The following is a 17,102-nucleotide window of genomic DNA, read 5'->3' as shown; positions in this document are numbered from 1 at the left end:
GTAAACCACCCCCCCCCCCCAAGATATGACATCTTTCCCTCTTTTCCATCCCTTCTAACAAACAAGATATGATATTATTTCACTCCTAAAAAAAACTCCTTCAAATCTTATCATTGGGGATGGTCTAAGGGTTATTTTGTTAGTATAATTGGGAATCTTGGGATTAGGGGTGCTTATGAGACGAGACAATTTGCAAACTACTCGAGTTCGACTCGGTCAAAAACTCTACTCGAGTGAGCTCAACTCGAACTCGAGATTGACTCAAATGTTAACGAGCCGAGTCGAGTTGCTCATTACTCGACTCAAAAGCTCGTAAGAAGCTCGAAATCCTTCCTATAATATAATGTTTACAAAAAATGAAAATATTTTGATAAAAAAACTTTTATTATAGATTATTAATTAATAAATAAACATTATCTATATACTCTTATCATCATATATATACTTCTCAAATGGCAAAATTAAAGAGAATGAAGAGATGTTATAGTAAATAGGGAGTTTTAGTTTTACTAAAGACAGATCAAATTAAAAGCTACTCGAGATCGACTCGATTCGGTTAAAGCTCGACTCGGTCAAAGCTCAATCAAAACTCGACTCGATAAAGCTCGACTCGATATGTTAACGAGTCGAGTCGAGTCGAGTCGAGCTACCCCAAACTCGAACTCGACTCGCATCGCATCATAAGTACCTTACTTAGGATTTATCTATCAATATAACGAGGGTTACTTTATCACATTTTATCCCTTCAATTGCGGTTTTACGTGTGATGTTACGAATTTAACCTTTTCATTTTGAGATACCTTACCTCCCTTCCTAAAGTGCCGCCATTAAAGCCCTCCTTAAACCTTTTCTTCTTTCATTGAAAACAACACACTTTCTCTATTCAACTCACAACTTCGCCGCCGCAAAACCCGCCTTTCACCGCCGTCTCCCACCCACTTTCTGTCAACAGTCCGAAGTAGTTCCTTCTCATTTGCTTCTTACTAACACTATATACTATGCTTTTATTTTTGATAATTTTGACTGACAAATTAGCCTAATATTGGGTGTTTTTGTTGTTTTTCTTCAGATTAATTGATGGGTTCGTCTAATATTAAAGACATTTTGACTTGTTTTAGCCCTTCTCTTGATTTCTTTGCTGTTACTTCTGGTGATGGCCGTATTAAGGTAAACAATCAACAACTTGTTTTGTAGTTGAATTTGAATGGTATAGTGTGTGTATTGTTTGATTGTGTTTGTTTTTGAGTTAATTTTTCTGGGAATTTGGTTAAATGAGATAATTTCATTGCATTGGTTATGTGGGGTTTTGGTAGGGTTTTAGGGCTTGTTGAATTAATGCCATTTTTTGTTTGTTTTGGGGACATTTTAGATTTGGGATACATTGAAAGGGCAGCTTCAGACTGAATTTTCTGATATCGTATCGTCCGATGAGACTAATTTGCTTACAAAGCCGGAGAATAGAGGACACCTTTCCATTGATTACACTTGTATGAAGTGGGTGACCTTTGAAAAGAAGGTATTATAGTTGAACTTAGCTAGATAGGGGAAGGAATTTATGGTGAAATGCTCACATAATTTCATGGGTTTTGGTTGTTGCAGAAGAAAAGGAAGCTAGATACTTCATTTTTAGTGTTGGGAACTGGCAGTGGTGATGTACTGGCATTGGATGTTTCTGCCGGTCAATTGAAGTGGAGAATCAATGACTGTCATCCTGGGTGAGTTGTGTTGAACTCTTATAAGTCTCTTGTTCTCAATGTAGAACGTCAAAGGGAGGAGAAAGAAATGTTTTTTTTGAAGTTAAATCGTCCACTCATGTAAATCAGCAAATGTCATTTAGAAGTTACAGTTGCTCCTTTTGATATATGATGAATAGTTTGTTTAGGGGGTATGTTGAATACTTTCTTGTACGGCGATGGTTTGTGGTTCAAAATTTTTCCTGTAATGATTTTGGTTGACGCACCAAAGCATGTGATTATTCCTGTTCCTTGCATACTATACATATCGATTCTTGTACTCAGGTACAGATTCAGGTTTTTAGTTCCCATCGGGACAATTGACTGAGTGATGGATGAATTTTTCTTTCTTGTAGAGGAGTTACTGCTATCGCATTTGCTTCTCGGCGTTCTTGCTTGTACACTTCTGGGGCTGATGGAATGGTGTGCGAGCTTGATCCAACTACTGGAAACTTGTTGAGAAATTTTAAAGCTTCAACTAAGGCAGTGTCCAGCTTGAGTGTTTCACCAGGTATGTGAATTAGACCAGCTTCGTAACTATTCATTTTCCCCCTCCTATTGTTGACCTTGGCTTGGTTCTTGTATACACGAGGCCTACTGTCATACATTGCATTTGCATTATACGAAGTATATTTTATTTTGCATCAAACTTGTCTGCTCTTAAATTTTCGTCTTTAGAATTTCTATACAAACAAAGTCAGTTAAGGAACTTTTTGCATTGAGCTTTCTTGTGAGTTGTGCTCTGGAAATGGAACTTTTATTTAATGAAACTGTAAAAGCAAAGGAGCCTCTCTGAGTCTCTGACAGGAGCTTCCTAATCACAAATCAAATTTCATTAGACATTCCATTTTTTGAAGGACAGATTCATGAAATATATAGTATAGCCTTTTGCTAAGCTTAAGTTGCCTATCTTATAAGGTGTTTCAAGGCATATTCGATGGCTAGGTATGGCTGACAGTCTATGAAGAGGTGATAATGCTTCGATTTAAAGTTATTATATTTCACCTTATCTGCCTAGTAGAAACTGTAAGGTAAAAACAGGATAACCTGTCTGCTACCCTGGTTGCCGAAAATGATCTTACTCCTTTCTATTAATGTCCCTAGTGGCCTTACTGGTCTAAGCTAATTAGTACTCATTGCTTAATAGTTAATACTAAGTCAGATGTCTTGCCACCTATGCAGGGCCCTTAGTGGTGCAGAATAAAATGTGAGCTTATTTTGTAGAAACTTAGATATATATATATATTCACTTGCCTTGTAAGTTTTTATTTTATATTTTGCCTGACATGTGATTTCATATTCTTTTGCTCATTTATTCTGGTTGAATGACGTTTTGAGGCAGATGGGAAGACCATAGTCACTGCAGCTTCTCAAATGAAGATATTTGGTTCAGATCATAAAAAGATTCAGAAGTTTACTGGTCATCCTGTATGTTTTGAATTATTATATCTGCTGTTAATATTCTAAATTTCAAAAGTTGGTATTGAATTTTACTTTAAGTACAAGCTCTAAGCCATAATTACATTTCTGTCACTTATGGTTTAGGGTGCTGTCCGGTGTATGACCTTGAGTAAAGATGGAAAATATGTCTTCTCGTCTGCTGTTGGTGAGAGATATGTTGCAGTCTGGCAAGTAGATGGAAGCAAGAAGCAGTCTGCAAGTTGTGCTCTGGCAATGGAACACCCTTCTGTTTACCTTGACTGTAGGTACAATGATGCAGATGGAGCAGGTTTTTATGTTTTGGCCATTTCAGAGGTGGGTGTGTGCTACTTCTGGTGTGGAAAAGACATCGAGGAGTTACGGAAGGCAAAACCTGCGAGGATTTCTTTATCTGTTGAGGATACCTATGACAAAAACAATAAAAGTGTTTCAGCTGCCATATATGCTGCAAATATCCAAAGCACAGCTGACCCTACCGCAATTTCTATATTTCTTGCTCATGGTTTCTTGATCAAGCCGTCGTTCGAGAAAATTATGGTTCATCACGGGGAAGATTTACAGTTAAACACCACTAGAAATGGGTTGCTTTTGCCGTTAAGCCAGTCTCGTAAAACTAAGAAACAGCTGGATCTACAAACTGGAGGTAAGTTTGCCTTGACTATAAACTTTATGCTTGAAGTTCATCAACTTATGGTTGTGATCTGTCTGGAATTTAAAGTAATGAGAGTTCTATCAGGCTCCCCAATCAATCAATCAATCAAAGCCTTAATCCCAAAAGTGGGGTCGGCTAACATGAACCAAATTTGATTATTCCGTGTAGTCATCAACATAAATCTTTCTCCTCCATCCCTTACGATCCAAAACTTCATCCTCACGTAAATCCATGCACTTCATATCCTTCCTCACTCCTTCCAACCAAGTCATCTTTGGTCTCCCTCTTCCTCGTTTAATCCCTCCATGGTCCCACTCTTCCACTCTTCGCACCGGTGCACCCTCGGGTCTCCGTCTTACATGTCCAAACCAACGCAGACGATTTTCCCTTAATTTATCTACAATGCCCGCCACACCTACTTTCTTGCGAATAACCTCATTTCTGATTCTATCTCTTAAAGTGTTTCCACACATCCACCTTAACATGCGCATTTCCGTAACCTCCATCTTTTTAATATGCTCTTTCTTAGAAGCCCAACATTCTGTACCATAGAGCAACACTGGTCTTATGGCAGTCCTGTAGAATTTTCCCTTCAACTTTAAGGGAATGCTGCGGTCGCATAACACTCCCGTGGCCGCTCTCCATTTAAGCCACCCTGACTTAATCCTGTGGGTCACGTCTTGATCAATGTCACCATTCTTCTGGATGATCGACCCTAGGTACTTAAAACATTCACTCATGGTCAAATCCTTTCCATCCAAACTCACCACTTCATTGCTTGTCCCCCTCTGAGTGCCAAAACGACATACCAAATATTCAGTCTTACTCCGACTTAGCTTAAACCCTCTAGATTCCAACCTTTGCCTCCATTGCTCCAACTTGACATTAACCCCATCCTTAGTCTCATCCACCAAAACGATATCATCTGCGAACAGCATACACCATGGAACCTCATCTTGAATTGGTCTAGTTAATTCATCTAGAACCGTTGCAAAAAGAAAAGGGCTTAATGCAGACCCTTGATGCAATCCGATTGTAATAGGGAAATCTTTTGTCAACCCTCCGCATGTCCTCACATTTGTTGACACATCCCGATACATATCCTTAACTAGGTCTACATACCTTCGTGGGATACCTTTCTTCAACATTGCCCACCAAAGTATCTCTCTTGGCACCTTGTCATATGCCTTCTCTAAATCAATAAAGACCATATGAAGATCTTTCTTCTTTACCCTATAAAACTCCATCATTTGTCTTATCAAATGGATTGCCTCCATAGTAGATCTCCCAGGCATAAAACCAAATTGGTTATCTGAAATGCTTGTGCATGCCCTCAACCTTTGTTCAATCACCCTTTCCCACAACTTCATAGTATGGCTCATAAGCTTAATTCCTCGATAGTTAGAACAATCTTGAGCGTCTCCTTTGTTTTTATAAACCGGGACCAAGGTGCTCTTCCTCCAATCTTGTGGGATCCTTGTAGCCGTCCATATCTTGTTGAAAAGGTTTGTTAACCAATCAATACCAATCTTACCCAAACACCTCCACACCTCTATCGGTACCCCATCAGGGCCAACCGCCTTCTTAGGTTTCATCTTCCTCAGTGCAATCTCCACCTCTACTCTCCTAATCCTTCGCACATACTCCATGTTGATTTCTTCATCACTCATAGAGGTATCTCCTATCACAACTTCATTACTTCCATTAAATAATTCATCGAAGTACCCCTTCCACCTGTCCTTGATGCCCTCCTCTTGCACTAGGACCATTTGGTTCTTATCTTTGACACACTTCACCATGCCAATATCCTTCCTTGCCTCTTGTCTTCTCTTTGCCATCTTATAAATGATCCTTTCTCCCTCCTTGGAATCAAGCTTTTCATAAACCTCCTGATATGCCTTTTCTTTTGCTTGGCGAACAGCTGCCTTTGCCTTACTCTTAGCCTCCTTATACGCTGCAAAGGTTTCATCACTCCTACATTTTCCTAAGGCTTGATAGCATTCCCTTTTTTGCTTAATTACTGCTTTCACCTCTTCATTCCACCACGAAGTATCTCTCTGTACCGAAGTTCTTCCCCTTACTTCCCCTAAGACCTCTTTGGCCACTCTTAGGAAACAGTTCTTCATTCGTAACCAAGTCATGTCCGGATCCACCTCTCCATCCCAATCCGCTTCTTCAATTACCTTTTCTGTAAAAACCTTAGCTTTTGCATCCCTTAGGGTCCACCATCTTATCCTTGGTTCTTCTTGTCTAACTTTTTTCTTCGCCTTCTCTTTCAGACGAATAGTCATTACCAATAGCCGGTGTTGGGTGACCACACTCTCCCCTGGGATAACCTTACAGTTTATGCAACTTTGTCTATCTATGCTCCTTGTGAGCAGGAAGTCTATTTGAGTTGCATTTGCTCCATTCCGAAAAGTTATCAAGTGTGAATCCCTCTTCTTAAACCAAGTATTAGCCAAAATTAAATCATATGATTGGGCAAAATCCATAATAGCTTCACCACCGGCGTCCCTCTGCCCATACCCAAAGCCTCCATGGACACTCTCATAGCCATCTCGGCTCGCCCCAACGTGCCCATTTAGATCCCCTCCAATATATAACTTCTCTGAGTGGTGGACACCCTGCACCACCTCGTCTAGGTCCTCCCAAAATTGTCGTTTCTCTTCTGCATCTAAACCCACTTGGGGAGCATAAGCACTGATAACATTCACAATCTCCTTGCCACATAGCAACTTCAGCCTTATCAACCTATCGTTCTTCCGATAGACCTCGATCACCTCTTTTGCCAACCTCTCATCGAGAACCACACCAACTCCGTTCCTAGCTCCACCATTCCTTGTTCTGTGGCTCGTTTCTTGCCCAACATACCATACCTTATACCCCAAAACCAAGCCTCGAGCTCCTTCTCCTGTCCATCTTGTCTCTTGGAGGCACATGATGTTCACGCGTCGTCTTTTCATTACTTCTACCAATTCTGCTGATTTTCCCGTAAGAGACCCCACATTCCAAGAACCAATCCGCAAACTAAATTCTTTTCTCCCACGCTCCCTCCTGATCCCAACTCCAAGCCCTTGATTATTTGACACCACAATTGGGCAATATGGCGCGTCGCTTCTGGGCGACGACCTAGCAACCCTTACATACTTATCACTGCACCCGGGTCTGGGAAGTGCAGCGCGTCGCTCAGTAGGGAACGCCCCAATGGCACGCCCTTGCTCATTTGACACCACACTCGGGCAATGTGGCGCGTCGCTTCTGGGCGACGACCTAGCAACCCTTGCATACTTATCACTACACCCGGGTCTAGGAAGTGCAGCGCGTCGCTGAGTAGGGAACGCCCCCACGAAAATATCTGTTTGGCTCATGTCATGGGATGTGACGAAGTTTTATACTGGCTGTCACTGGCCTACCGTAACCCTCCTCCTTTATCCAGGCTTGGGACTGGCAGCGGGAAACCCACTGGCGGAGTTAGTTCTATCAGGCTCCCCAAAAGTATCAAAAGAAATGTTCCTCAGGTTATTAGTTCAATTCTTTGGTATGTAATAATGCAACAACTTAGGTTCCCCAATGTTGGAACCTTGTTAGTTGGTCAAATTATAACCTAGTTTTATTCACGTTCATGATTAATTCTTTTTCTGCTATTTTATTGTGTTGGAGGCCATGTGACAATCAATAAAGGATATTTTCTACCAGCCAATCTCTGTGATTATCATTCTTATTGTTGCTGTTGTTTCACCAACACAGCAAACTTGGTATATAAACCAATGTAGAAGTAATACTCTTTTCTTTGCTGGTGGCGTATTTGTCTGTATTGTGAGAATTGTATGCTTATCTCGCTTCCTTTATGATAGGTGATAGCAACTAATTTTCCCCCTTCTTATCTTCTAAGGCTAATATGTATATGTCTAATGTCTAACAGCAACAGCACTAGATCGTGCCAACGCAGAAGGAGCTCTGCTTCCATTACCAAAGGTTCTTGATCATGACAGAATAAAGCAAGAGCAACCATTCAAACTTGACAATAGCCAAGCAGTATCAACTGTCACTAAAGGTAGAATTAATTTTATTCTGGCAGAGGAATACCTGAAAACTGTCCTGTAAAGTTGTAATGTACCTACCTACTTCTAGTCAAATATGCACCTTTTCTCAAAAGTAATTTAAATGTTTTGATTTTTAGTTTGTATTAGAAAAGAGTGAGTGTAGTTTTCTTTTCTCTGTCTCTCTCTCTCTCTTTCTTTTTTTGGTTGTGTGTGTGTGTGTGTGTGTGTTTATTGGCCGAATTAAGAGTGGTCCACTGTCAATCTTCTAGGTTCAGATTTGTGGAACTGGATACATTGCTGAACATCATTCATCTTTAGTGATTGTCTTACTATTCATGAGGTTTATCTTATGTGCGTTTATATGTCAACTCTATCTATCTGAAAATATTTATTGTGAGGGCAACAAATTGAAAAGATAGGCTAGAATCCCCAAAACTGAACAAAGTTTCAATGAAATATGGTTCCTGTTTATCATTACTTACCATTATTGTTCTATGTATTATTATCAGGAATGATAAACAATATTCTTGAAGCTGTCCGCATTCTCTATGACCTTTTGATCTTGACTAGGTTCTTGTATATTTTGGTTGAATTTATTTTCACTTACTATTGGGTGTACAATATCGATGTGAAGGGTTAATGAAAAAGGTGATAGGAAAATGCATTTGTTTTATTAAATCTGACAACTTTAAGGTTGTTTGAGCATAGCTTCTTACTGTGGCATCTTTAAGGCTGCTTAGCATATCGTGTCCGCTAAATGACACGTGTCATTAAGATGTTATCAATTAATTGTTACTTGTTTTCCTTCTGTACACAGCCGATTTTGATGTTCCAGGAGCTGATGCCACAGCTTGCCCTATGGAGAATAGACTTAAAACTCTGGGTATAATTAGTGATTTGGATGTTACTACAGCCAAATCTACAAGAGCTTCTAGCTTACTAAAGGAAATCGATATTGAAACTACTGTACCTCCGAAGAAGGTTGATATTCTTTCACATGGATTATGTACCATACCTTCAAGAATTTTTGTAATTAGTCAGCTGCACCTGTCACCTGTTATGGTTTACTTAACCTTATCTATTTTTGTGTAGATGAGGGCAGCAATCTTGTCCATGCAACCTAGTGATGCATCCAAGATATTGAATGTTATTGTCGACATGTGGCAGTCGAGGTTAGTTTCTTAGTTGCCTACTGATGTTTCCCCATGATTAAGCTATTTGTTAATTATATATATTTTTTAGTGTAGATTACCCTTTTTGAAACACTAGCATCATTAACAATCCCTCGGTAATAGGATGACTGAAAAAAAAGGAACAAATTCCAAGGTATTGCATCAGTTGTCCTATGATGTTGCAGTATAGCCGTACTCGATAAATTTGTTTTTTGAGCTTAAGATATGTCTAATTCAATGAGAATGATCCTTGTAAATAAAGTGGCTTTGCTAGATGCACATTATAATCCTTTTCGTGAAAGATCATTTTTAAGTGGACATGCTAGGAGGAGGCTTTTTGCTAGAAATTGGAATGTACTTGCGAGCCTGATATGAACCATCATAAATGCTAAAATTAAATTAGCTTCACACAATCTCACCTATTGGTCTCAATGATACATGCTTACCAAAAATAGTTATTCAATACATTGAAATAAATTTTTTTTTTTGAATTCTCTTTGGTACGAACAGGTCCTGCAATGGAAAATATGTTCTTCCATGGATTTATAATATATTGGTGCATCATGGTCATCACATTTTGTCTCAGGAACCAGAGAATGCTACAATTGCTTCTTTATATAAGGTACTTTAGATCCTAGCATCCTCATGACTCTATTGTGTCTTTATTTATACTTGGCATGTAACCAGCCCAGCATTTTTCTTTAAGTGGAGCTGTTGCTCTCTTATCTTGCATTCTTGCTGTTACAGATTTAATGATTGTATATGAAATTTACAAAAGAAGCTTATATTAAGTGAGGTCTTGTTCCTTGTGTAATGACACGAGGTTGATAATTAAAATGGTGAATTGAAATCATCATACCTTCTTGTGGGAAGAGCTGAACTTATTACCATGACATCAGCCACCATATTTATAATACATAGGTGCAATATTGTTGCAACCTCTACTCTCTCTCTCTTCTTAACATAACCTAATCTAGATCATTAAAATATTAGTTTGCATGACACATGTGAGCCCTTTTTTTTGTGACATGGCTTTATTTATTTATTTATTTTTTTTTTTTTCTAGATTGCTAAATCAAAGGGGTCAGCTACTCAGTCTTTGTTGCAGTTATCTGGCCGTTTACAGCTTGTGACTGCACAGGTAGGTCATGTTATGTTCTTTGGTGGATTCACTTTTTTTTATCAGTGCCTGATGACATGTATCCTGTTATAGATTGATAAGGCTACCCAATTGAAGACTCAACCCTCACTACCTGAAAATGAGATGATAGAAAGCGAAGATGAAGATGATGATGAAGATGAAAATGTTAATGAGGTTCTGTATGGGGAAGAAGATGATGAATCTGCTAGTAGTAGTGAAGAAAATGATGATTAAGTGATGAGGTTATCTCTTATCCTGTATATCTGCTGAGGCTGCATCTATTATATTGAAAACAAGATTATCTTTTTCAGTTGTTTTATGATTATTCTTGGGGTGGTGGCGGTGTCAAATGTGCTTGTGCGGCATAATTCTTCCTTTTTTTTTTTTTTTTTTTTTTGGGGGGGGGGGGGGGGGGGGGAGGTGGGATTATTATGAAAGCGTGGCTTTGTTTGTGGAAGAAGAGATTGTAAATCATTGCTTCAAACCTCTGTTCCCTTCCATAATTTCTGTTTTTTGGCCTTCGGTACTTTTTTCTTTTAATCGAATCAATTAAATAAGTCTTGCACCAAATCTATCCTCTTGTACCTTAATAACATCTCCAAATTTTTTATCCACAAGCTCTTCTGAGTCTTATTCCAGCATGTTGTAGTAATCAGTCTTTTCAGGAAGTGGGAAGATTTTTAGAACAATTATTTGAACCAGTGGGAGGCAGTTTTAAAAATTACAGTTGTTTTTTTTTTTTTTTTTTTTGGTGTAGTAGTAGTAGATATTGCGTTAGGTGTGAAAAATATCATGCAATTGTGGTGATAGTTACGTCAAGAATGTGGCATAAGTTTCTTGCTTGGATGGGCTACTCAAACATTGAGAGGTCACACACTGGATTCTGATTTGTGTTAAATTGGAAATTTTCTTATCCGCAGGCATACTTATGCAGTGGATTTTAGCTTAAATAATGGATGTTAATCCTGCTTAAATCTACCATTTGATCCATTCTTAATAATTAATATCATACTCAGTCTAGTACAGAGGTGTGTTTGCTAGACCATAATGCATGGCTTTGTCTGTTTTGCAGATCAATGCTATGTTATCGTCAGCAAACTACCTGATACTTTACAATTTATGTTCATTCACGATGAGATGATCTGGTTTTCCTCCATCTGGTTACCATCTTCTGCAAGAACCCTGGAAAATGTCAGCAAAGCAGTATGTCTCTTTCTAGCCTTGCCATAACTGCCCAATTTTGTGTCCAATACTGTATGAAATTTTGTTCACACAATGTGTAAAAATATTGATAGATTATTTTTTAATATATATATATCTCCTCTATTCTATTTTGTTCCTCCTCACTTTTCTTGTTCTGTACCTGCATTTAAATCCTATCTGCTTAAAAGTGATTATCCTTCATTTTAACTTACCATGGTGCCCCATCGACTTGTTTGTGACATTACAACACATCATTACCTGCATATGAATGATGTTGCATGATGTGGCTTTGCTTGATAGTCACTCTCTTAAAAAGAGGTTTAGTTCAACTTCATATAGCCAAAACAATGCTATCAAATTCTTTGCATATGGGGAAAAAAGGCAGAGGTAAATGCGTAGCTAACCTCCTTTTTACATCCTAGACTCCCACCTCCCTATCTATCCTAGCCTGAACCAACTGCAACTAGGTGCTCAGTTGAGAACCAACAAGCTATATTAGTGTCCTGTAGTATCCTCTGTCCTAATTGCTTTCACTGCCATATCTTATAAAAATTGCTGCCAAGCAGCATCACCATTCACCACTTCTTGATTGGCCATCTATGTTGAGGAGAAAAATCTCTCAACCAATAACTAAAACAAACCAATCATAACTACACATAAACCCTTATATAACAATTTTACAATAATATTAGCTTACACAGAATATTATGTTATAAATATTGATTGCACTGGTTATATGAATTATCTAATCATTTAGAATATCAATAGACCTATACTTTTCTGTTTGAATTAATAAAATTCCAGTAAAGCAATTATTTGTTAGTTTTATGTACCAATGTAATAATCAACTGTTGAATATATAGGCATAATCTTAGAAACACTTAATGTAGTGGAAGATGTATGTAATAGTTTTATGCCTTGTCTGCTTTGAGCAACTTACCCTGTCCTGCCATTCATTCTGCAAACAAAACTACCTAACTAACCTTTTGGCTCTAGGACATAGATAGAGATCAATAAGTAAAGATGGGGGAGTAAAGAAGTGGATTAAGTCACATTTCCTTTGATTTTTGTAGAGTTAGGTATAAGAGTGATCTTTCTGCTCCTACCTTTTTCTGAGTTTCTTTAGCTTATTTTGTAAATAACCTTTTTATGCCCGGAATCCCAGATATTCAGATGAATTTAATATCTAAAAACCTTGGATTGATTGTTGGTGTTTTATTACTTCACAATGTGATGTTATTTTCTAAAGACTTTACTTTGAAAGATAATAATAATCAGTTTAATACTCTTTTATACCAAAAGTCCTTAGTGTGCTAGGATACATAGTTGCAATAGCTCAACCAGTCCAGATAAGCCTTGTAGCTAAATGCCTAAATGTACCAAGGACAAAATTATCAACCAAATATTCTGAAGTTTCCCAGTTCTAAGAAAAACAACTCAGTAGTGCAGTTTCTGGATTTCATCTTGACAGTAGCAGATAAGTTGTCTAACATGTCTTCTACAACATTGGTTTTCCTCATTCCAAATGCTCCAAGTTTCTGCTGTCAGGAAACCTTTCACAAACATCTTTCTGGCACATGGCATTACATTGCTACTTGTCATATTATAGTAAACCAAGCATCTGCGTCGTTCCTTAATCTTTCAAGAGCCTTGGCTGGCTGCATAGCATGAACAAAGGTAACTTAGAGAGGATCACCAAAGATGCTTATGACAAGGTCAATCTTACATTGCTGACAGATGGGAGATTTTTCTGATCTACTGTAGGTACCCTTTCCTAAACACATGATCAGCAGCATATATTGTGGTATGGTGTTCCTTATTCCTACAGACCCAAGGGCTAACTGAAGCTACCCTTGGTACAAAAATACTTTATTTCTGATATGTTTTTAATTAGTCCAGTCTAAACAAAGCTTTGACTATGCGCTTTGGCTGGAACAAATATGTTAAGCCCCCCACCTCCATCTAAGGTCCACCAAGCAATGTTAAAGTTTTTAATTGCCAAGATTTTCTTAGTTTTTGTATAAACTTGCCCTTTTCATCTCCTTGAGGTTTAAAAACTTTGATTTCATTGTTTGGATAGTGTTGATTGGAGTGAGGCTTGTGAGGGAAGGTGAGGGAAGTAGGGAACCCAAAATTAGGGGATTTCAATTGAGGTTATATAGTTTACTGATAATTTTACAGGCTATCTTTTAGATTAGAATCTTGTTGTTAAAATTAAAAAATCGTAGTTGAAGCATTCTAATTAGTGTATCAGGCTTCTATGGCTTATGTAGGTTGATATGTGCTGGTATTGGCTGGGTGGAATGCATTTTAGATTTGGAGCTGATTGTTGCCAATCAGTATATGATCAAAGCAATACTAATTATCTTGATTTTGTTCGAAGAATTTGTCTATATTGGCTGGTAGGTAAAAACAATTCGTTGCACATCAAGATATATTGCTGGTGTGCTAGAAATAGTTTTCTTATTTACTGAACTGGACTTGTTCAGTCATCTTCAGGCCGCTGCAAAGTTATATCATATGTTGAGACTAAAAGGAAAAATGTATTGCTTCTGACTAAATTAATTATATGGTAGAGAAATAATGTATTTCTTCTGCATTTAGTATATTTTATAAACTTAATTACAAAATGTTTCATGAAATCTATACATTTCATTCATGTTAAAGCACCTAGTAGACCGTTTTGCTGATGACTTTAACCTAGAGAGTATCTTTTCTTCTAAAAACACAAGCCCAAGTATAAAACAAATGTGCACATGTTTCTTTGTATATTTGTTTTATAAGGCTGTATGTTAGACCTCTAGGAAAGGCAGAATATCGCATCAATTCCTCTCTAACGACAAGTAAGAATCTGATTCTTGCCACGGCATTATCACAGGCTTATACAGTAATTAATTGCCACTTAATGTTATGCTATGGCCCACTAGCTTTCCAACCTATCAACCTGAATGGACAAAGAAATAGGATTCTCCATTCGCAGTGAAACTCTTGAACCTATGCGATTGTACATGCATTTGGATTTTCATCGCTGAAAATTGAAGTAACATTCCCACTACTTGCTGCGCTACTGCGATAGGAATCCATATTGTAATGGTCTGTCATACCATAGGCTGCGTGTTGTGGTGGTGATTGTACATATTGGTATTCTGTGACGGAAGATGATGGTCTGTACATGTTGTAACTGTGAGTCGTACGAAGAGGTTGAGGTGGTGGTTCATGGTAAACAGTTCTTGTTGGTGGTTCATGATAAATAGGTTGAGATGGTGATTCATGATATATAGGTTGAGATGGTGGCTCACGATAGATAGGTTGAGATGGTGGCTCATGATATATAATTCGTGATTGTGGCTCATGATAAATAGGTTGTGATTGTGGTTCACGATATATAGGTCGAGAAGGTGGCTCGTGGTATATAGGACGAGGTGGTGTTTCATGATAAACACGATGAGGTGGTGGTTCATGATAGATGGGTCTAGGACGCTCATGATAAAGAGGTTGAGGTGGTGGCTCATGATAAACAGATTGATGTGGTTGTTCATGATAAACAGGGTGAGGGGGTTGCTCGTGTCTATGACTAGGTCCTGGTTGGCTGCTCCAGTGTCCACCATAACTATGACTGTATCCAGGTCCATACCCATTGTTATGACCATATCGATAACTGTAGTCAGGTGGATTGTGGTATACTACATGAACCTCCTCTACATCCCTAGGTCTATAAGTGTCTGCTGGCTGTGGTTGTTGGGGTTCAGCTGGAGGGTTTGATTCAGGTGGTGGATTTTGAGCCTGTGGATTTTCAGTTGGTTGTTGTGGTGGTGGTTGTTGATCACATGGTGGTTCCTGTGGTGGGGGTGCTTCTTCTGATTTTGGAGGCTCTGCTGGCTGAGCGTTTCCCGCATCTTGAGGTTGTGCCCCTCCATCTGGGGGTGGTGCCCCTGCATCTGATGATGGAGCTGCGCCATCTGGTGGTGATGGCTCAGCTTGCTGGGAATTAGGATCTGGTGCTTCTGTGTGAGAACAGATGGTAGCAACTTTCCTGACTTTCTTTATAGCTTTGATGATTTTTTCAGGATCTGCCCATCCAATTACTGTTAACTTCTGCTGGGGAAAGTCGATGTAGAGATCATATATCCCTGTAGGCAAGCAGAATTATATAAAACAGTACTTATAAATATTAGAATTTTTTCTTTCAATGAGAAGGAAATGAACCAGCCAAATTTCTGTAATTGCTTACCATTAATTCCATTCAGTGCCTTTTTTATCTTCTGCACACACCCATTGCAATCCATGCGGACATTTATCTCGGTGATTCGAGGTCTCTGCATAGTTTTGGCAGGAAAACTGAAACAACCTTAGAAGATAGAGAAGACAAAAGTTCATAGAAAAATGAGAATATGTGCTATATTACTAAATTCTCAGTATGCAGGCATACCTCTAATCCTGAAGCCATCTTGTAGGAAATGAGGAAGATGCTGTAAGCCTCAAAATTGGCTTTGAGATGCAGGTGTGCAACTGTTTAAAAGTTTTAGGTGGCATCATTTTTGTATCTGAGGGAGGGAATATCTAAAAGTTGAAAGGGGTGGGACATGCAAGGAATCACTTTTACTAGAGGATGAGGTGCAGGGAAAGAGAGGTTGCACAAGAAAGTATTACGCTTGCCGTTTAGGTTTAGAGGGTCTCTATCTAACTCGAAAAGGAATAGGTAAGGAATGATAGTTATCGAAAAGAGGTCGATTTTTTTATGTTCGAACTTTGTTAATTTTACGTGGAAAGGAATTTTCTTTTTGGGTGGATGTTTTACTGTAATTGAAGAAGCGTCTGTGGTTAGGATATCCAATCCAATGCTGAGTCGGAAACAAAATACAAAACTAACACAAAGTTTGGGGAAGACAATGAAAGATGAATAGAATAGTAATTTGAAGTTGTGTGATAGTGTATGATCTAGTGCTCATTTTGGTCAAAATTGCTTTTTAGAGAAGAGAAGGATGTCCACTCTAAAGGAATCCTTTTATCATAAGAAAAGGAGCGTTCATACTTCAGGCTGCCTAATTGAATATGGGTTTAAGGGTACTGCCCTAACTTTGTGACTTTATGATATGGTATGATATATTATTATTAGGGCTTTATTATGTCAGAAACTGTCTTTTTTCTTTTGTGGATAGCAGACATCATATTCTTATTTTATCATGTCATTGGGGTGGTAGTGAGACCTTACTCTAATCTACGGTTCAAGTTTGTGGCTTTTCATTGGATTAGTGATTAACTGTTTAATGATGAACACTAACAAGCTTTTCATCTTCTAGTTGTAATTTGTCAGTTTTACATTAGCAGATTTTTTTTATAGGTCAACTTTCCCACTGCTTTTGTTGATGCTGTACTAGTTTGGACAGGACAAACTAATCCTCCGTCTTGAAGTAGATGTCACTCGTCGTGTTTTAGGAGGATGATAGATGCATCCTTAAGAGCCCGTACAAAATTTACACTCATGTTTTTTTTTTTTTACAAATATTTAGTTATATACTTCTTTCGCCTGCATATAATCTTCTTGTTAGGTTTGAACACGCATATTAAGAAACTTATTAGGGTTATAAGAGAAAGAAGCAAGAAAGTACTAAGTGAAGGTAATATACTGCGGTTTTTATGAAAAGAAAACAATTATTTGTGGACGGAGAAAGTAATACACTGCAGTTCTTATGGATTATCTTCGCTAGTACTTCGTAG

General features: G+C 38.3%; 2 protein-coding genes across 3 annotated transcripts; one reads left to right on the top strand and one right to left on the bottom strand.

Annotated features, from left to right (window-relative positions):
- Window positions 1-808: 808 nt before the first annotated feature.
- LOC145607966 (uncharacterized) lies at window positions 809-11,519 on the top strand. The gene is made up of 14 exons (XM_081663565.1): window positions 809-958; window positions 1,070-1,167; window positions 1,370-1,516; window positions 1,600-1,715; window positions 2,090-2,244; window positions 3,076-3,161; window positions 3,279-3,816; window positions 7,748-7,879; window positions 8,686-8,849; window positions 8,961-9,040; window positions 9,551-9,662; window positions 10,107-10,181; window positions 10,254-10,423; window positions 11,254-11,519. The coding sequence occupies exons 2-13, from the start codon at window positions 1,078-1,080 to the stop codon at window positions 10,413-10,415; spliced, it is 1,857 nt and encodes a 618-aa protein (XP_081519691.1). The 5' UTR covers window positions 809-958; window positions 1,070-1,077; the 3' UTR covers window positions 10,416-10,423; window positions 11,254-11,519.
- A 2,430-nt stretch (window positions 11,520-13,949) lies between these two features.
- On the bottom strand, window positions 13,950-15,886 carry LOC145608695 (uncharacterized). Of its 2 annotated transcripts, none has more exons than XM_081664301.1 (3): window positions 15,814-15,886; window positions 15,616-15,722; window positions 13,950-15,514 (listed from the first exon to the last, which is right to left on the bottom strand). In XM_081664301.1, exons 2-3 carry the CDS (start codon window positions 15,704-15,706, stop codon window positions 14,379-14,381), a joined length of 1,227 nt encoding a protein of 408 aa, XP_081520427.1. In that variant the 5' UTR covers window positions 15,707-15,722; window positions 15,814-15,886; the 3' UTR covers window positions 13,950-14,378. The 2 variants fall into 2 exon arrangements, with proteins under 2 accessions (XP_081520427.1, XP_081520426.1); XM_081664300.1 differs by having other exon boundaries at window positions 15,616-15,700; window positions 15,814-15,881.
- Window positions 15,887-17,102: the final 1,216 nt, after the last annotated feature.

This window comes from Chenopodium album, chromosome 23 (genome assembly GCF_948465745.1).
Source record: "Chenopodium album chromosome 23, dcCheAlbu1.1, whole genome shotgun sequence".
NCBI classification, from domain to species: domain Eukaryota; kingdom Viridiplantae; phylum Streptophyta; class Magnoliopsida; order Caryophyllales; family Amaranthaceae; genus Chenopodium; species Chenopodium album.
Note: the sequence above shows the minus strand (reverse complement) of the source record. Positions and strands in the feature narration are given on the sequence as shown.